Source organism: Notothenia rossii (genome assembly GCF_949606895.1).
Source record: "Notothenia rossii genome assembly, chromosome: 1".
Lineage (NCBI taxonomy): Eukaryota > Metazoa > Chordata > Actinopteri > Perciformes > Nototheniidae > Notothenia > Notothenia rossii.
This window is the reverse complement of record NC_136912.1, coordinates 54,520,254-54,542,241: the sequence shown is the minus strand read 5'-3', so window position 1 is coordinate 54,542,241 and position 21,988 is coordinate 54,520,254. Positions and strand designations below refer to the sequence as shown.

Here is a 21,988-nt window from a genome sequence, read left to right as displayed (position 1 = left end):
ACACAAGAAATACAATATGCAAAAGATACATGAGTGATACATCTACCTTGGGGTCCCTCAGGGGTCTATTCTGGGCCCCCTGCTATTTACTATACATTTTTACTGCAAAGTAATGTGTATGTTTTAAAATGTGCTATTTAAATACGGAGCGTTATTATTATTATAAATGAAGAGCTTTTTTAAGCAACATTCTCTGGAAATACAAATGTATATCCAGCAAATGTAATTTTTCTTTCCAAAACAAACCTCCCATGTGACAGCACTTATCTGTTCTGAGAATGACATGAAGTTGTTTATGATGAAATAAAAAGATTGATGACATTTTGATGAAAATTACATGAACAAGGGATGTGAACAATTTAAAAACTGGAATGTAAAGTTATTTATTTTCCTCCTGCAGCCCCAGCGCTCCCCACATACGGAGTAAAGACATTTTAAAATTGCTGAAGCCAGACTGATGTAACACGGAGGATACGGTGACCTCTTGGACACAAAACTTGTTATAAAGCTTTTTACAGTCGAAAAAAACATAAAGCATTTTTCAAAAGTGCATAAATGTGATCAGCATGGACTGACATGAACATAATGTAACAGATTTTCTGCAGGATCAACGTGTGCTTGCTTTAGTTTGTTGTGTTTGTGCTTTGTAAAGTATTAAACCCACTTATGTTCAAGAATATATCAAACTGTCAAGTAAAGTGGAAGGAAAGACATTTGCAATATACAGCTGTTGCTCACAGGGACTATCTTGACTGATAGTTAAAGTAACAATTCAACATTTTCTTCATCATGCAGAACAGGGATATCAGTACAGAGAGGATTTAAAAAGGGGGGGAAAGAAATAGAAAGTAAAACATTTTAATGAAATATAATTATCTTGTTTAACTTTCGGAAACCAGCAGTGGCACTACATCAGCAAGACCACGTGGGGCAGCGCTTAACCAAACCAACCAATTTAAAAACAGCAGCCCTTGAACTAGCTCCATCAGGCTAGAGGAAACACACCCTTCAAGTCCGTCTGATCGGCATGAAACACAGAAAGCTTTTAGTATTGGTCCTGGCGAACAATGAAGAAACTTTAATTACAGCTTACAAAAGCAACGTAATTCATTTGTGTTATAAGTTTTCTATTGAAACTTGATGCCAAAAAAGTCCTTAAAGTGCTCAAAAGCTCCGTGGAGCCATATAATGGGATCTCTACTTTAAACTCTGCTTTTTTTAAAAGAGCACTTCACATTGTCAGACTAATGAACGTCAATAAGTGTGTATTTTATTACACATACAATTTGCCAAACCTAGCGCCTACATTGCCCAAAATGAACCTCAATCTGCTTTTAAATGTTTGGGAGATTGTGGTGTGATGAAGATGAAACTAATGATGATTCCAGAAATGTCCCAATCTCTTTAAATGATATATACAGTTTGTCCAGCTATTTTTGCAAACGGATGTTGTCTCCAGAGAGCCTGACAGAAATGAAAACAAGTGTGGAAGGCCGGCTTGTGCTTGTGGAATTCATTGAAGCCATTTTGACTTTCCTGATGTTTTAAGAGCGTCTGCTGTTTGTCCTGCTGTCTGTCAGTGTATTAGAGTGGCCGTGCTGTTAATGTGTAGGGTAAAGACCTTTAGCTTGTATGTAGGCGTTCTTCTAATGATGAGCAGGAAGCAGAACCGACAGGGAACATCCTGTAGTTTGCGGTCACAGCCAGCAAGAATAGAATTATAATGGAATTGTTGCTCGTCCTGTTAGATAAAGGAATACTTCACTGTTTTCAGCCTTATCTGTAGCTGGTTAATGGCTGCATTTATGATCAATATGTGGTGTAAAGTCATGATGCAGCTAACCACAGGGTGTGGTCGCAGATATGAAAAAAGTAAACCAGGGCTCCCATCCTCTACTCAGGGCACCAACCAAAGGACAGGACGCTGGGACAAGCTAAAGGGCGCCTTTTAGCGAGGTGACCATGATGCTCAAATCCTAGCTTAGCATGTAGCTACGGTACAGCAGTCAAGGGTTTGTTTTTAAACCAAAATCACAAGAATAAAAGTATAAGAATTTATCTACTCTACTTTAGTTCTCTGTTACATACTTCCAAGCCAAGAGTTAGCATATTATTAGCTAGCTCCATTGTTTTGTGAGGTTACATAAAGCATCGGATAGAAAACACCTCTTCAAATCTCAGAACCATTATTTCTGTAATGTTATCTGGTCTCTGGTTTACTTATTCCTTCAACAATCTTTAATCCTCTAATCTTTGTACTGCGTCTGCTGCTCAACAATTTCCCACAGGAATAAATAAAGTTCTATCTTATTAACATTATGCTTCTACAAAAAGTTACATTCATGGCTTGGCCAAAGATACACAAAATAAAATCAGTGGAGTATTCCTCTATTATAATACGAGTGTAATGGTTGATGGGTCTGTATATGTAAGTGTTCACAGCCACACACACAATCCAGTTCGGTGCCAGGAGCATCCCAGAGGCCCTGGCATAAGGTAAAGATGGATGGGGGGCGGGGAATCTCTATGGGAGTTCATTAGCAGACTCCCCCTCCTGTTTCCACATCTGTACAGCGAGTCCAGTGCCTGCTCTACATGATGCTGCACTTCCCCTTCAACTTGTCGGCTCTTTTCTGTTTCCCTGAGCGCTTGCCGTCGATGCTCAGGCTCATGTCCCTCTTCTTCTCCAGGGACAGCAGCTCCTGGAACAGTTCCTTCACGTTGGAGTTTGTCTTGGCCGATGTCTCCATGAAGGCACACTTCCAGGCTGCAGCCTGAGCCTCGGCCACCTTCGTGTCCACCTCGCGCTGAGCCGTCTCATCGCTTTTGTTGCCCACAAGCATGATGGGAATGGATTCCACCGTACCTTTGATGGCAAGGACCTGGAGGGAAATGTCATCAAGTCAAGAGAACATTTCCAGAGAACCTTTCTGATGCAGCTTTACAGCTTTCACAGTTGGTAAAAAAACTAAAGAAAAAGAATAAACACGTTTTACTACTGCCGAGCTGAGACTAATACATAATATTTACTCTGGACTGAATATCAATGCTAATCTGCACGCAGAAAATAAGACCAAGTTCAGACAGAAGATATTTGATATCTATTTATCCTGTTGACAACTCTGAGGTTCCTCTAAGATTTGCTCATAAGAAATAACAAAACTTGTATTAAATATAAAGTTAAGGTAAAAGTACCCTTAAAAGAGCCTACATTAACTAAATAAAGACTAACCTGTTGGTATATGGGTTTCAACTCCTCCAGTGATTGGCGGCTGGTGATGGAGAACACTAGGATGAAGGCATGGCCCTTAGAGATAGAAAGTCGCTGCATGGCGGGAAACTGGTGACTTCCTGTTGTGTCAGTAATCTGCAGCGTACAGACGCTCTTGTCACAGCTGATCACCTGCAGAGAGAACAGCTTCTAATCAATATTCGTAAAAGTGTGTTATTACAAGAGTTGAAGTGACACCAGAGAGACCTACCTGTCTGTACGTGTCCTCCACAGTGGGGATGTAGGTGTCTCTGAAGGTGCCTTTGACAAACCGAAGGACCAGCGAGCTCTTCCCCACTCCACCGGCTCCAAACACCACCACCCGGTAATCGTTACTCTGCTCAGGCATTCTGGGAGTTAAAGTCCGCCTGCTGCTCTGGATATCTGACTTTATGCTGGAGAGGAGGGGAGAAGAGGAGAAGTTTGATTATGGCAGAAATCTGGAAATGTTAAATCACACATCATTCAGTACAGAATGATTACTGAAGGATTAGCCCTTTGTATAAATATCATGTATGCATTTACGTTAATTAAGATTCTAGTCTATCAGCATTTGTGGCAAATGAAGCAAATAAAATGAAAAATTATAGAAAAGTTGAAATCAGGTAATATTCTCAAAGCAGGGTTAAAAGGGAAAGCGAGAGGAGCATAAGCTTCTGATCACACTGTTGTGTCACACAGAGACACAACACAGAGTGAGGCAGGAACAGACAAACCATTTGAATGAAATTAGTCTAAGTGCCATCAACAGTAACTGGTCAATGAGAAACACTCTGCTGTATTCTGGGAGAGTCCTTCAGCTGGACACACAACCTGCTTCAAGTGCAGATCATCCCATCATAATAATCCACTGTTAGCACGCCCAGCAAACTATTTGTTTTAGCGATTATTAAAGGTTTAGAGAAATGCGCTACTGGAACCAGACATTTGTGGACAAGGGCAGAGGCGATAAGACATGATGTCTTGGATGTGGGACCAATGGATACCTGGAGCCCCCTTCGTCATGAGAGAGAGTTTGCTCTGAAATTAAGATGTGAGACCATTACTGAGACCACCAGGCTGATACACAGCGGCAGTGATCCTAGAGATGTGTGCAACAAATTGAAGCACATAGGCCATAAAGAGCAGTACCCTCCAGATATATCTGTAAGCTATCATCCTGCGCCACAGATTCAGGCTGATGGTAACCCACTAACCACACATTGTTGTGCTGGACAGTTGGCAGCTCTGATAGACATAGCAATCCGAAGCAAAAGGACCAAAAGGTATCGTAAATACAAAGGGCTCAGAGAGGAGCTAGAGAAGATGTGGAAGGTAAAGCAGCAGTGGTTCTGTGGTGTTCTGAGCACTGCAGTACCCCCAAACTGGGAAAGTTGTTCCAGAAAATCCCAGGAACAACATTCAAGATCTCAGTCCCAAAGAGCGCAGTCCTAGGAACAGCTAAGATACTGAACCCTCAGAAGAGTGCAGTCCTAGGAACAGCTAAGATACTGAACCCTCAGAGGAGTGCAGTCCTAGGAACAGCTAAGATACTGAACCCTCAGAAGAGTGCAGTCCTAGGAACAGCTAAGATACTGAACCCTCAGAAGAGTGCAGTCCTAGGAACAGCTAATATACTGAACCCTCAGAGGAGCTCAGTCCTAGGAACAGCTAAGATACTGAACCCTCAGAGGAGTGCAGTCCTAGGAACAGCTAAGATACTGAATCCTCAGAGGAGTGCAGACCTCGGAACAGCTAAGATACTGAACCCTCAGAAGAGCTCAGTCCTAGGAACAGCTAAGATACTGAACCATCAGAAGAGTGCAGTCCTAGGAACAGCTAAGATACTGAACCCTCAGAAGAGTGCAGTCCTAGGAACAGCTAAGATACTGAACCCTCAGAAGAGTGCAGTCCTAGGAACAGCTAAGATACTGAACCCTCAGAGGAGCTCAGTCCTAGGAACAGCTAAGATACTGAACCCTCAGAAGAGCTCAGTCCTATGAACAGCTAAGATACTGAACCCTCAGAAGAGTGCAGTCCTAGGAACAGCTAAGATACTGAACCCTCAGAAGAGTGCAGTCCTAGGAACAGCTAAGATACTGAACCCTCAGGCTCCAGGCCTCTGATGGAGGACCTGAGCCTGAAGGATAAGAACAGAGCACCCAGGATGGAGAGCATTGGGAATAATATATATATTTATATATTAATAATTAGTCTGCCTTCAAAGACACATTTCACAATACATGTACTTCTGATAATTCATCTCTTGATTTATCCAATCGTATGTGATCTGGGATGCTAACCCTGTTAATTGTATAAACACTGCACTTGACTACTCATATATTTATAGGTGCTTTGTTATATTCTTTATTCATTTACAGTTCAGTTAAGCAGTTTAGTTCAGGTTAGCTTTATTTTAAAACACATTGGTAAATGTATTGACTTTTTGGTTACAGAACGCTTAACCCTGGTTAAGAAAGTACTTTCCTCACTTTACTTAACTTCCTATAAACTACTACATTGCCTACAACTTTAAAATAAATTATATTATATATTCAGCTCAAACAGATGACAAATAATATGTGAATAAGAATGATAGGACGAATGCATATGATCATTTGTGTGTCTCCTATCTAACAGACAGTGAGAGATGAATCCTCCAGTGACATTTCAATGTTCAGTGACTGAAACGAGTGAGGCAGCCTCGTCCTCTCCGAGCCCTCAGTTTATTCATAGATGACGTGAGGAACGAGAAGGAATAAAAAAAAATGGAGCTAAGGCCTTGGGGAGTTACCCAGCAAGCCGAGCAGTATTCCCGACAGAATGACTAACGAGCATTGATTAGAGCTTTGCGTCTCATTGAAGAGGAGCGCTGATAACAACCAAAACACTACAGAGGAGAGAAAGCACTACGCAGGAGTCCGTTCCTCCTGTGTCTCAAGTTTTCTGTGTTTAATGCTACAACAAACTTCATTTCTCTGCAATAAATATCCCATCTACCCTTTTATTAATCTCACTGAGTTGACAGCCTCCTGCTACTCACAGATCCAGACTGTGGTTACGTCTGTGGAACAGGAGATACTATCACACCATCATGCTCTTCCTCCCACTGCTTCCTGCTGTATGAGCCAAGCTCTCAGTGTACAACCTCTACATAGCATCAGAGTACAAGAGTTCAAACTCAGCTCATCAAATTCACTTTTTACATTTAATAGTAAAAAGCATTTTGAAATGTATTCAGTGTATAATGTCTACACCTGCTTTTAATCTCCTTCAATATTTTAAATTGCTATCTTGCAGGGCTCTGTTTGTTCTCTTTGGCACCACCTTTGTCACTAAATGGTAATTGCAGGTTTGCTTTGCACTTCCCAGAAAGTCAAACATCGTTACCAATAGTAAGTGGGCTCCTGGGACTTGCAATTACTTTTTTCTTTTATTCAGCAAAACCAAACATTGGCTGGGCTTACAGAGTTTGGTAAAAAAAAGGTCCCTTGACACAAAAGTGAGCTGAAGGGCGATTCTGTTGCATTAGCTTCGCCTGTTGCGTCTGTGGTGGAACAACAACTGGGTGATGGAAAATGCATGACTAGATTTTCATTTAGTGTTCCAGAGGGATATTTGTTTTCACAGCTGGTACATGACAGACCATTAGCTGTAGGCCGCTTGTCTCCAGACAGCCTGCTCGTATTACTGCAATGGCTTTCATGAGTGGGCCTTATAGGCTCAATCTCTATTGTGTTACCTCATTCAGTGATATGTAGGACTTAAAATAAAAATGTTTAAGTTCAAATATTAGTTTAAGCCTTCTGTAAGATTAAAATCTGAAAAAAAAATGCTATTATATACCTCATTCATGTGAGCCTTGAGCCCCCCCCACCAACGTCAGTGCTCCTTATCTCAAACACAAGTTAAGACCAGTGACTGATCAGCAGCTTGTAAATCAATCTCACACACACACACACACACACACACACACACACACACACACACACACACACACACACACACACACACACACACACACACACACACACACACACACACACACACACACACACACACACACACACACACACACACACACACACACACACACACACACACACACACACACACACACACACACACACACACACACACACACACACACACACACACACACACACACCTCCTGATAGCATCCACTGTGTTACTGAATGTAACCATGGGAGCATCTGAATGTACTGTGTGTGAGTTGTCTGGTTGCCGTGGCGACATTGCTCGAAACAGAGGAAAGGAGAGACAGACAGCAGAGATTTATACACACGCAGACAGGTGCAAACATGTCATCATCGGCACGGCAGTTGTCATGGTTACCCGCCTTCCCACATCTTATTACGTCACTTCCTGTGCGGAGGTGGGCGGCAGGGAAAACACCACCAACTGAGCCAGCAGCGTCACAGCTACAGAAATGAACATCTGTAGATCTGATGATCTGCAGCCACAGTCAGGCATTTAGGATCATTAGAAACTACAAACTGAGCTGAGGGATGGATGAAAAACTGAGTTTAATCTGAGTCCCAGTGCCAAAAGTAGTTCAACCATGCTGGATCATTTACAAATGTAAAAGCACGTTAAAACACTTTACCCACAAAATATAAGGTGAATGTAAAACGAATACCTGTCTAAATACTGTCTGAATACTACACTACCCATAATACTCGGCTGCTTTGTAAAAGTGTTGTAAAAAAGGTTTTGTAAAACACAACAAATATTGTGCTTTTTTTTGCTGTAAGCAACACAATTCATTGAATGTTTGTTTATCTGTGAAATGCATCCTAGTTTACTTATTTTTCTTATTGAGACCAAATACTAAAATAACAAGCACCTCTGATCAAATACACCTGAGACTAAAACAGTAATGAGCCCAGGACATAACCGTGTTGTACTCCGTATAAAAACATCAGTGCAGACAGAGCACAGGACCATAATGCACTGCACAAAGTTCAGAATGATGGTGGGTTATCACTCATTCATTAAAATCAGTTCTTATGTCACATTTCTTACGCATTTAGAAGGTCATACATAACGTGTAATGGTATGACACAAAACTATTAGTGTTTTAATAGCAGACCGTTAGCATGTTAGTCAAATGATATGCTAGCTACAGGAAATAATAAACAACTGCTGTATTATCACCACTAACTGGAAAATGGAAACTTCAGAACATCGGACTAAAATCAAAAGAACTATCTCTCTCACACACACACACACACACACACACACACACACACACACACACACACACACACACACACACACACACACACACACACACAATCCCTGCTGCAGTTTCACACCGTCACTGTGACTCCTAACATTTCCACATTTAATAATCTCTATTTTATTTTTGAACAATCTGCTGCAGCTTCAATACTCCAAAAAACAATGTAATGCTGAAGCACCCCCCAGGATTGCCAAAGAACCCCCAATTTTTTTATTAAATTAGAAAAATTATTGATTACATCAATGCAAATGTGAAACAAACAAATGTTTGACCAAAAACATAAAGCCAACACAGGTGATATGATTAGGCCAATGGCGAGCAAACATTAGATTTTTGACCTACCCATAGGCTAAATTACTTTGTGACACTTGAGTGAATTCCTTTTAGCTGGAGCGCCAAATTATTTGCTAACAGCAAAGTGACAAATGGATCGTTTTTTAGTCCTTAAACGTCCACGTGTGGACACTCAATCAAAACCACCTGAAAGCGAGAGGGATTCTGCACATAATAGGCCTCGTGAGTACAAGTAGCTTACTTCTGGCTCTCTGTGTTTCATTCAAGCTCTGCTCTCTGTGTGTGTGTGTGTGTGTGTGTGTGTGTGTCACGAGCCATTTTGTGTGCTTGCGCAAGCACCGGTGGGTCTCTACCGGAGATCGTTGTGGTTAGCATCTGGTGCTAGCTAGCCAAGCTAACGGATATAAGGAGCTTTTTCAACAACAAGGTGGAGGGAGAACTCTCTCCTGTCAGACTGAGAGTCTCAGATAACCTCAGCTTAGGTGAAGTAAAGGACTCTCAGTGTTTAGATAGTTAACTTTAGTCTAGTTATCTCAGTGGGTCTCAAACGGTTTGTTTTAAAAGGGGAGTGATTAGTAAAAGATCTATAAAGAAATAGTAAATCTGTTTACAGTTCTGTTTCATATGTATGTTGAGAGATGTATCCATAGATCTCTTCATTTTGCTCTCAAAGTGCACAGAATTGATGCTTTTAACTTCAATATTTAAAAAAAAATCTTCCCAGGGGAGCATGCCCCCGGACCCCACTAGAGGAGGTGAGGACCACTCTCCACTTGTAAAAATAGCACTTTACCCCTGCTTACACCTATATGCCGTGAGCTGATTACCGAGCCTTCATTGTAACAGTCGCGGGTACACTGTGTGTGCGTGTGGGGAGTGTTGCAGAAAATTCAACTGTAGCGATTGTGCATTAATGCGAAACCCTTAACGTTTGAGCACCCCACAGGACCCCCTAGAGAAAATCTCTGGCGCCGCCACGGAGTGGAGTACATTCCTTTTGTTTGGATCAGACTACTGATTTAAATTCTGCATACTCTTGTTGTAAAACATTAATTTAGGAGTAGGCCCATCACTGTAGTATTCCTAGAATATTTCTGTGCTGATTCCCCCTGAGATATTTGACAGCAGTAACAGATTGTCGTGTTCTCTGTCGTCACGAACATACTTATACAACACACACACACACACACACACACACACACACACACACACACACACACACACACACACACACACACACACACACACACACACACACACACACACACACACACACACACACACACACACACACACACACACACACACACACACACTCACTCTCACTCAGCTGACCTGCTGCTTTGTTCTCAGGTTCAGTCAGCTGCAGTCTCATTATCTCCTCACATCATGTAAATCAGGCTGACTCCCATCAATATTAAGATCAGGAACGGGCGCGCACAGCGTTGCACGCGCATTGAGTAGTTTGTTTCACACACGCACACAGTGATGAAATGAGAGCACCACAGCACCGAGCCGGCTGCTGAGATCAGACCGAGTAAGGTGCTCGGCCGCCGGGCTGTGTGGGTGAGATGCGCGGACTCACCGTGTCTCAGCCGGTCCTCTGTCTTTGTGTGCGGGGCTTCTCTACTCTGTGAGCATCCTGAACCCTCCGCTCTCTGACTCATAGCAGCATCATCATCATCATCATCATCATCATCATCATCATCATCATCATCAGACCTGCTTCTGATCGGCACACATCAGCCCTCCTCTTCCTCCTCCTCCTCCCTCCATCACCTCCTTCATCCGCTCCGCCGGCAAAACAGGATAGAAGCCTACCTCTGGGGTTTATCCTTTGCTTTTCAGAATAAAAGCGTGATTTACAATCCTACAGGCCTCAGACAGACATATAAAATACACGAAATTCACACACAACTCAAACAAGCAGTCATTATAAATCCACGACAGAGAACAGACCTGAGTGTAATAGTCATGCAATGTAATAATGTTATTACTTTAATAATTTATATGGAAAAATTCATGTTTTACGTTTATTCTGAAGGATGTAATTGCAAAGCGGAAGTCTTTTTTCCATCGTGTTACCTGAAATATCATCGTCCTCTTCCAAAGTAAAAATACATTTTCCTCCACACCTCCACCAGCGTCACGCAGACACGTCATCTCCCGAGAGGAGAGCTGCAGTCAGACACTGTTATACAACCTGGTGTTCAGATCACATTAGAAACTGACAATGATCATGATAAATATATTTGAATTATAAAAAGTGTTAATGTTTAAATACAGGGCTAATTTGAATATGAACAAAGAAAAAATATGTTTGTGACTATATGTAGATTTGATAATCAGATCATAATTGGAATGCATTTTAAATTGTCAAAGATATAACCAAAGCATTGTCGTCATTTGAAACCAAATTTCATTCCTGACAAGTGCAACAAACAAAAAGACACGTAAAAAGGCAGTATGTGATGTTTTTATTTAATTCATGTTATTTCTGCAATATTGTATGTTGCATTTTAAGGTTGTGCTCATTTTCCTTTTTATACTGTTTACTCCATTTACTGCAATGGATCATATTATTTAAGATCGTCAGATGTGTGTCGCTATACAGATTTGAAGATACATGGTTGTCATTAGATAATCTGTTGATGTTATGTAATGTTACATTGAGGACTGATAGCAGTGAGTGATCCATAACGGAGGGCACTAGAATAGACTGGAAGCTTGTGTTGTCATACTCTGATGATGATTGGAGATGTTGTAAATCTGACAGAATGTAGGGGAATAAAATCACGAAACTGACCCCAAGAGCTGTGGCTCCCTCTGGTGGGGGGATTTAGTATTGCAAAGAACACAATGTATTTACGTTTACAATAGGGCAGCGCCCCCCGCAACAAACATTGGTTGCTCTTTTATATAATTTAAAATATGTATATAATACATTTCATATGTATTATTGCTACATAAAAGTTATCTTATTTCTGATACTCTTCACTCCATTACGGCCCGTCCACACACAGGCATGAAAAAATCTTTCAAAGCTTATTTTACGATTCCAGGTACTTAGTATGTAGGACCCAAATGCAGACCGGGAGTCAGAGGTAAAGTATTGTGAGATACTTTATTTTTCCATGATTTAGCAAAAAATGAACAAAAAGGTCATCACCAAAACTCCAGTCGAGATGACAAAAAAAACAGAGGACAAAAAAATGAAGGCGCTCACACAGTGAGGAATCAAAAACCAAAGAGTTCCAAAAGCATAGACCTGACATGACAATAGACAAGACGAACTGACACTCAACACTGGGAGACAGGGGAATTTAAACACAGGGTAACAAGGCACAGGTGGGAACAATCAGGGGCGGGGCTGACACTGATGGGCGCAGGAGACACACGAGGAGTGACAGGTGAAAACAATCAGGGAATTAGACACACCAGGGAACTAACGACAGACATGAAAAACACAGGGAAAAGGACCAGACAATAACCCAGGAGGAAAACATGACAGCAAACACCCAAACCTAGACAGACAACACTAAAACCCGTGACATAAACTTGGGGGTGTGACAGAACCCCCCCCCCCCTCAAGGGACGGATCCCAGACGTCCCAAAAAACAAAGTCCAGCAGGGTGGGTGGAGGGGGTCCGGAGTACGGGTCTCGGGGGCAAGGCAGAGTTCAAAAAGGGGGTCTCGGGCGGACGGCCTGGGGCAAGGCAGAGTTCTAAAAGGGGAACTCGGGCGGAGGGACCGGGGGCAAGGCAGAGTTCAAAAAGGGGGTCTCGGGCGGACGGCCCGGGGGCAAGGCAGAGTTCGAGGAGGGTCGAAGACCACAGCTCTCAGGGGACCGGGCAGGAGCCGGTGTTGACCGGACAGGAAACGGAGCCGGTGGAACGGGTGTTGGCAAGATTCTCCACGGAAGAGGACAAGGAGTTGGCAAGACCCCCGGCGATACAGGTGATGTCGAGGCCTCCAACGAAACAGGACATGGGGTTGGCAGGGCCCCCGGTAGAAGAGTAGTCGGCGGGACCCCCAACGGGATAGGACACAGGGCCGGCAGGACCCCCGGCAGGATTGCCGTCGGCGGGACCTCCAACGGCACAGGACATAGGGCTGGCAGGACCCCCGGCAGAAGAGTGGTCGGCGGGGCCTCCAACGGCACAGGACATAGGGCTGGCAGGACCCCCGGCAGAAGAGTACTCGGCGGGGCCTCCAATGGCACAGGACATAGGGTTGGCAGGACCCCGGGCAGAAGAGTAGTCGGCGGGGCCTCCAACGGCACAAGACATAAGGTTGGCAGGACCCCCAGCGGAACCTCCAACGGCACAAGAGTAGGGACTTGAGTGGAGACTCGAGAGGAAAATTGAGAGTTGACTTGAGAGATGGCTTGAGAGGGATCTTGAGCGGGAACTTGAATGGAGACTTGAGAGGAAACTCGATAAGGAACTCGAGAGGAGACTTGAGAGGTGACTTGAGAGGGGACTCGAGAAGTGACTTGAGAGGTGACTCGAGAGGGAACTCGAGAGGAGACTTGAGAGGTGACTTGAGAGGGAACTCGAGAGGTGACTTGAGAAGTGTCTTGAATGGGAACTCGAGAGGTGACACGAGAGGGGACTTGAGAAGAGGTGACTCGAGAGGGGACTCGAGAGGGAACTCGAGAGGGAACTCGAGAGGAGACTTGAAAGGGAACTCGAGAGGTGACTAGAGAGGGAACTCGAGAGGGAACTCGAGAGGGAACTCGAGAGGTGACTCGAGAGGGAACTCGAGAGGTGACTCCAGAGGTGACTTGAGAGAGAACTCGAGAGGTGACTCCAGAGGGAACTCGAGAGGGAACTCGAGAGGGAACTCGAGAGGTGACTCGAGAGGGGACTCGAGAGGTGACTCGAGAGGTGACTCGAGAAGAGACTTGAGAGGGAACTCGAGAGGAGACTCAAGAGGTGACTCGAGAGAGAACTCGAGAGGTGACTTGAGAGGTGACTTGAGAGGGTACTTGAGAAGAGACTTGAAACGGTTGGTTCGCCAACAGAACACGGGGGGCTGGAGTCGGCTGGAGAGCCAACAGGAGACGAGGTGATGGAGTCGGCCGGTACCCCGACAGGACTCTGGGAGCTGGTGTCGGCTGAACAGCCAACAGGAGACGAGGTACTGGAGTCGGCCGGTATGTCGACAGGACTCGGGGAGCTGGCGTCGGCTGAACAGCCAACTGGAGACGAGGAGCTGGAGTCGGCCGGTATGCTGACAGGACTCGGGGAGCTGGCGTTGGTCGGTATGCCGACAGGACTCGGGGAGCTGGCGTTGGCCGGTAAGCCAGTCCTGGAGCCGAAACTAGAGTCGGAACCATGGGTACTGGGGCCGGTACTGAAGCCAGAATCATGGCTGTAAGGTCCGGTTCTGGAGCCGGAAACATGGCTGTAAGGTCCGGTTCTGGAGCTGGAAACATGACTGCTGGGGCCAGGACTGGAGCCGGGACCATGGCTGTAAGGTCCGGTTCTGGAGCCGGAAACATGGCTGTAAGGTCCGGTTCTGGAGCCAGAAACATGACTGCTGGGGCCGGCACTGGAGCCGGAAACATGGCTGTATGGTCCGGTTCTGGAGCCGGAAACATGGCTGTAAGGTCCGGGGCTGAAGCAGGGGCCATGGCTGATGGGGCCGGAACTGGAGCCGGAACCATGGCTGCTGGGCGCAGAGCGGAAGCCTGGACCCTGGCTGTGTAAGCCAGGTAATGGAGTATGGAAGCATGGATGCGTGGGCCGGTACACTCATAAAAACGATTCAAGCCCTTCTTAGACTTGACACAATATACAAATGTTCGCTTTATTAAATATTTTTTATTAAGAAATAAACCTAAGTATAGTTCATTAGTGTAACACAAATTACTTTAATCAATTCACTTATTAAATGTATTTAGGACAGATCAACTCAAAATGAATTGTTTTCATCTGGGGACCGCCCCTTTGCACACCCCCTTTGCGCATGCGCAACATCCGTTCTGTCTTTTGCCTCCTTTTCTCTGACACTGACTGTGGAAACTGACTGGGGAAAGTCTATTCTTTGGTAAGTATTTTAGTTGTTTTTTAGTAGTCTCTAGTAGTTTAGAACGTACCCTGTTTCCAAGTAATGCCTTTTCATACAGTAATATCGACAAGAATATTTGAAACCACCATTTTATATTTTGCTCCGTTTTTAGTTGTAAACGGCAAGCTAGATATGGCTAGCCAGATAACTGGTAGCTAGAAGCTAGCTTGCTATATGTGGGTAGCATTGAATACCTGCTGGATAATGGAGATCAGTGGATTGTATTATATTAGATTTAATGTTATTTTCATTGAACACAGTACACCAAAATTGAGTTTATATCCAACCAAAAAAATGCAAAGAGTAATTAAAGTGCATGAGGTAAGCGCCGCCATTTTCTATCATAATGCTCAGGTCTGTCCATCTCTTCTGGCCTTAGTGCAGGCAGGCAGAGGAGGACTGTAGGAGTTCAGTTGAGTTTAGGCACTGGTCTTTTTTTTACTGCCAAATATTTAATCTAAATAATGAGATAATATATGTGCTGAGTCTTTTATGGGTAACTGTTAGAAATTAAAATCAATGTTTTAATGGGGAAATGTAGTTTAAACATGCCGTCAGTTTTAATGCTCTGTTATACTGAAAAACCAGAAATTCTTGTGCACAAGCAGTTAAGCTTTTATTCTGAAAATCCTTCATCTACGGTTAGCATTTAGCATGTGGCTAATATACGATTTCCTGAAGAGGTGAATTTAGTAGCGAAATGATATGGAGTGGTGCAAACCGAAGCCTACTGATTTAACACTACAACTATAGATGTCGAGATACTACCATGCTGAATATTAAATGAAGGTACAGTTTATTTGAATACATTATTGTTTACAGGCGAGAGTAGCATGTGACAACATCCGGAATGACCGGAAATCAAACGAGCCGAGAAGTATTTTTTAGAGTATTGATTACAGCGTTTAGAATGTGTTAAATGAAAAGTGATGAAAGAGAATATGAGGAGAAAAGGCGTGTTAAGCATATATTGAATGTGAAAGGAACCAATCCTCTGTTTAAATGCAATAACGGACATTGGAGACGAGGCGAGCCGGCTGGCGGGGAGGAGCCAGCAGAGGATATATAACAGCACCGGAAGAGAGATCCAGGCTTTTCTATTCCCTATCAAGGAGCGGATCACAGCTGTTTGTCTGACTGAACAATATCATGCTGGTGACCAACCCGCGCCTTTTTTAATTAAAGTACCCAATTGAACTTTCACAGAGACTCCATTTAGTCTCCTTTTAAAGCTTCTCTCTAGTGATGGGATTTATGGCTCTTTGAAGGGAGCCGGATCTTATGGCTCCGTTCCTTTCAAAGAGCCGTTCAAAAGAGCCGTTCAAAAGAGCCGTTTTTTTTGGCGGGGTTACTTGGTTTGTCTGTGAAATAATCACCAGGATAATGATTGACTGTATTGCCAGACCTAATGTCAATAATCTGCTTTGTAAACACGACACAAGGTGGCGCCATACCCATGTCATTCATGTCCGTGAATGTACTACTTTGAATTTACCTTATTTGAATTTATTTATGTATGTGTTAAGTAAATAAAGTTGCCTTGCCTTGAATGAAATTCACGCAACTCTTAATATAGATACTGTGTTTTTAAGTGGCGATGGAGATCATTTGTTGATCCTGCTTTAAAGGATAGTTTGCCTTTACAAATGGTGCGCTTTTTTGGTTGAAGTGCATCAAAATGCTGCTGCGTTTTCGCGTTTGGCTCATTTTCCATCCGAAAAACACGTCGTCTACCTGTCCTGTACCACTTGTTATGACTTCTCTCTCGCGTATTCCGTTAAGACCCACCCCATCTCACTCCTCCTGCTGAATCCTACTAATCAGAGTAGGGGCGGGTCTTCACAGAATACGTTTGGGGAACAAAATCAAGCTTTTTAACAGGCGAGTGGATTTTGGCAGGCAGTGAGTGCGGACTAACAATTGAACGATAACAAGAACGGCTCTCACCAAGTACGACTCGGTTCCCCTCGTTCGTTCCAAAGAGCCGTTCAAAAGAATCGGCTCGTTCGCGACCGACACATCACTACTTCTCTCCTGGACGGGAGAATAACGAACACAGTTAACATAACCTCACTCACAAGCAGTTACCCACAATTGTGCAGAAACGTAGGCCTAAGTTACTTATTTGATTCCATTTGACTTCTCAGAGTAGTTTTAATGCTGCATACTTTTTGCTCGTACTTGAGGTAAACCTTTAGAAAAAGAGTCATCACTTTGAATTTGTTAGATTTGGGTTATTCTCCCGCAGCCCCCTTATATCGTCTCCACACTTAACACAATGGCTAATGCTAAAGCTAACGCAGAACTCCCGTCAACTTGTAATAAAGCTAAAGAGACAGGAGCTAATTTATACAGAAGTATTTACAGCGTTGGCCTACAGTGCAGCGGGCTCCAGTAAGTGTGTTCTGTTCTGTGAAAATGTTAATAACGGTCGCACACGCTTTAACGTGCTGCGGCAGAGCCCCCCCCCCCCCCAAATTACTTTAAAGTTACGGCAGACCCACTCTACCCACTGAAGCACACGCACACTGCTTGCTTTCTCGCTGGACTTACTAGCTTTTCAGACCCTCTTAGCGACTTTATTTCTAAAAAGCGACTAGTGAAAAATTTAGCGAGTTATTGAGATCATCAGGGGGAAAGTGGGAAATCTACACCAATCTATTATATTGTAAATTATTCCTTCGCTGTTCACTCAGCGGGGTCTCAGCACCGCGTCTCCCCCTCTCCTCTGGCGCTGTGCGAACACAGGCACGAGTGAGATTGAGTTACTATGGTTACAGTTACGCTATTTCTCTGAAACTGTTCAACACAAACAAAAACTGACCTGATCCAATTAAAACGGTGCCATTACTACAGAGATGCGGTATGTTCTTAGGCAATTACAGTGGAACTATATGCTCAATTTAACAGCATAAACACCTAGCATAAATAGTGTAATAATATAGTATTTTCCGACAAGCTGCTACAAATTTTCACCAGCAAAGGAGGAGTGAAGGGGAAAAAGATTAAGGAAGTCCTTGCAATCACAGATTTGGTTAGTACAAATGCATTTTTCGTCAGATACCATGTCCTGCTTAGGGACATTTCGACTGATTTGACCTTTCTGGTCTTCCGACAACCGCTCTGTCGCACCCACATTAACTAAATTCTGTCCTGATTTGTCGACCCTGCTTTAGTGTGACAACATCAACACCAGGAGGGAGTGCATCCTGAGAAGCCTTGTAATATACCTAAATGAAGATCCAGACTCGTTCTTCAAGGAGTATCTGGTAAGTTTATACAATATTTTTCCCATGTAGCGTTGAACAGTGTTACCCTAACTTATTAATACCATGGCATGTGTTTATAATGAGAACATCCTATGGCACACCACCATTCATACCCAAGGCTAGATGTCTATAATGTCAACTTCTCGCTTGTGTGTATTACTTAAGTATCTAACCTGTGTATCCTTGTGACTATTATTGACTATTATTATTTTGTTGTTTTGTTTCCCATTGTAAAGGTCCTTGGGTCTCTTGAAAGGCGCTATAAAAAGTATTATTATTATTATTATCAATAAAATAATGAATGTAAAAATAAATACAGGAATAAATTAATAAGGAAATAAATAAATAAATATGGATATTAATGAATAAATAAATGTATACATTAATTCAGGGATAAATAATAAATAAATGCTGAAATAAATACATTTAAGAAAAATAAATGTAGAAATAAGTAGGTAAATACATAAATAAATAAATATGGCAATAAATAAACGTATCAATTAATACAGAAATGATTAAATACATGCTGAAATAAATAAATTCTCGAATAAATAAATATTGAAATACATAGAGAAATAAGTAGGTGAATGGATGAATAAAAACAGAAATAAATGTTTAAATTATTACAGGAGTAAATAAATAAAATAATAAATAGATTCTGAAATAAATACATGAATAAAATAATAAATATAGAAATAAATAGGTAAATGTATGAATATAAAAGTTGATAAGCAAACAGGACATACATGGATAACTATCTTTATTAGATTTAATTTATTTCTACATTTTTGTACAACTATTTATTTCTGTATTTCAGGCTCTGTATGTTGATAAGGTTGGAGGTCCTTATCTCAGTTTAAAGCAGTATTGGTCAATTAGGCGAGCCAAACAGAAGCAAATCTGCTTCTCTAAACTGCAGTTGATGGTTTAAGAATGCTTATTTATATTTCATACAGTTTTCTGTTTGTGGGGTTCAGCTTTTTACTTAACATACGTGTTTGTGTTGTTTTCAGGCCTCCGCCGCTGACGATGCAGAGAGGGACATTTCCAACACAGTCATGGGGATTTACACGATCCGAAGAAACGGGGATGGGGGGCCAGAGGACGTGGGAATTGTTATCGAAGGCATTAAAGTCATGGAAAACTTAGGCAGCGTCATTGTGGGACTCATCATGCTCTTGGGGATCATTTATGCCCTTGATCTCAGCTTCCCGGGCAACCTGAAGTACACCTTTGAGTTTCTACAGAAGGTCGTAATGAACTTGGATGGGCACAAGCTGAATGCAAAAATACAGCAGCTGAAAATCAAGCTGTTTGCATAAGAGGTGAACAAGTGTATTGTCAAGTTTCCTTAACAAATATTTAGCTTTTTTTGTAATTGTAGGTTCAAAGCAAATGGCTACACTACACTTATTCAATTACCAAATATACTGTAGGGTTTGTGCAGTGCGCTCTTTTATATATCAAAACCACCCAATGATATTCCCTGTTTGGAGAGCAGTGCAAAGCATCCACCTTTTTATAGTGTTTTTGTTGTTTATGGCTCTGGGAGATCTAGAATAGCTGGGTGTTCATTTTTCACCAGTTTCAGCACTGTTACGGGAGTGCTATTTGCACCACTTTAAAAATGTTCTTTAAAAAAAATATTTGTACATCTTGCTCTGTGTATTCAAGTAGAGTTAATATTGAGATGTGTATATAAATATTGATGTTGAATTGAGGATTACTGTCACCTTCCTCATCCATGATTGGCATTATTATTATTTTTCTGAGTTGCTTTTGTCTCCTGCTCAGTCTGTTTATTGATATGTTTTATAAAAAAAGAAATGCAGACGGACAAATAACTCTGACAGAGAACTTTGACACTGTTTACACAAGTAAAGTGAGGATTGGCTATCCACCTCAAGGTGTAATTGTTATCTGAGAATTTTCAATAAAAATATCTCAACTAGGTTTTGTCTCATGAGTGTCTTAATGGGGGAAAAAGTGAAAAATAATTATATTTTTACATTATTTATTTACCAATTAATTATATTAGTTTGAGTTGGAAAAATGTAAATTCATTTAATTTACTTAACGTAATAATTTTATTTCAGCTTTATTTGATAAAAATGAGTTGGACTAACTCAATTCAATTTGATTAAATGGATGTTTTTAGTTTCAGTTGGGGCTACGAATATTTATTGGATGGAAATCCTGCCCACAATTGAATTGAGTTCATCCAATGAGTTATTTTTTTGAGTGTACTGGTGCACGGATCCATGACTGCTGGGCAAGGAACCGGAACACGGGTCCATGGCTGTGTGGGATGGTACTGGAGCATGGTACCATGGCTATGTGGGATGGTACTGGAGCACGGAACCATGGCTGCTGGGTCCGGCGCTGAAGCCGGAACCATGGCTGTTGGGCGCGGAACCCTGGCCTTGCGTCTCTTTGGAGTTTTTTGGAGGCTTCGTGGACCCCCAAACGCCAGACCAGACCCCAAGAAAGGGTCAGAAAATGAGGACTGGCTCTCAGGGCTACGCGAAAAAATCCTAAGTCACTCGGGCAATAAGCTCCAGAGCCAGGGCTTGCGAGCAACCTCCTGACGTGCCTCCTTCAACGCAGCCTCTCTACCCCGTCTAGATGAGGCGCCTTTCGTATAAAAAATATACTCCAGAGAATATCCAAGACGTTCCGCCTGTAGCTTCAAAAGGTCTGCTGGGTCCATTTTTGGTCAGTTCGTTCTGTTACGATTCCAGGTACTTAGTATGTAGGACCCAAATGCAGACAGGGAGGCAGAGGTAAAGTATTGTGAGATACTTTATTTTTCCATGATTTAGCAAAAAATGAACAAAAAGGTCATCACCAAAACTCCAGTGGAGATGACAAAAAAAACAGAGGATAAAAAATGAAGGCGCTAACGCAGTGAGGAATCAAAAACCAAAGAGTTCCAAAAGCATAGACCTGACATGACAATAGACAAGACAAACTGACACTGAACACTGGGAGACAGGGGAATTTAAACACAGGGTAACAAGGCACAGGTGGGAACAATCAGGGGCGGGGCTGACACTGATGGGCGAAGGAGACACACGAGGAGTGACAGGTGAAAACAATCAGGGAATTAGACACAACAGGGAACTAACGACAGACATGAAAAACACAGGGAAAAGGACCAGACAATAACCCAGGAGGAAAACATGACAGCAAACACCCAAACCTAGACAGACAACACTAAAACCCGTGACATAAACCTGGGGGTGTGACAGCTTCGCCCATTCACATGAATGGGGTGACGTAGAAGATTTTTTATCTTCGCCGAACTGCATTGTGGGGAGCGGAGCATGGCTTTGCAAGCATCGTGAGCATCAAAAGTTGAGCATTGTTCAACTTTTGATGCTCCCAATGCTTGCAAAGCTGGCATCAGCCAATCAAATCCCGTTTATGCAAATCCCGCCAGTGCAAGCGCTAGCCAATCAAACCGCGTGTAGTGTATGCAGATACCGCTGCAGTCTTTTCCATATGTCATAAAATGGAGGATAAATTAATCATCGCTGTAGGAAATGTCCCGGTCCTTTACGACTGCTCTCTGTTCACCTACCGGGACCTAAACCGGAGGAACCAGGCATGGAGGGAGGTGGCAGAGACAGTTGGTGAAACTGGTAGGTTTTCACCTGTTTTGGGAGTTTATATCCAGTTTACTTCGTTTTAACATTGAATGGACAGGCTTTGTATGCCGGGGGCGGGCAGGAGATTCCTGGGAGATTCCTGATTGGTTGTTGGTCGCCTTGGGCGCGTGAAATCGCCAAGCTTCAGACACGCCCAGCATCAAGATTTTTCAAGATTTTTTTC

At 42.7% G+C, this 21,988-nt stretch overlaps 1 protein-coding gene and 1 long non-coding RNA gene across 3 annotated transcripts; one reads left to right on the top strand and one right to left on the bottom strand.

Annotated features, from left to right (window-relative positions):
- Nucleotides 1–367: 367 nt before the first annotated feature.
- diras1a (DIRAS family, GTP-binding RAS-like 1a) lies at nt 368–10,597 on the bottom strand. 2 transcript variants are annotated; one of them, XM_079673234.1, is made up of 4 exons: nt 10,396–10,597; nt 3,483–3,666; nt 3,233–3,403; nt 368–2,882 (listed from the first exon to the last, which is right to left on the bottom strand). In XM_079673234.1, exons 2-4 carry the CDS (start codon nt 3,618–3,620, stop codon nt 2,592–2,594), a joined length of 600 nt encoding a protein of 199 aa, XP_079529360.1. In that variant the 5' UTR covers nt 3,621–3,666; nt 10,396–10,597; the 3' UTR covers nt 368–2,591. The 2 variants fall into 2 exon arrangements, with proteins under 2 accessions (XP_079529360.1, XP_079529361.1); XM_079673235.1 differs by lacking the exon at nt 10,396–10,597 and adding an exon at nt 10,146–10,368.
- A 4,198-nt stretch (nt 10,598–14,795) lies between these two features.
- On the top strand, nt 14,796–20,107 carry LOC307034443. The gene is made up of 3 exons (XR_013806912.1): nt 14,796–14,864; nt 18,062–18,154; nt 19,168–20,107. It is a non-coding gene; the product is annotated as an uncharacterized lncRNA (long non-coding RNA).
- The last annotated feature ends 1,881 nt before the right edge of the window (nt 20,108–21,988 follow it).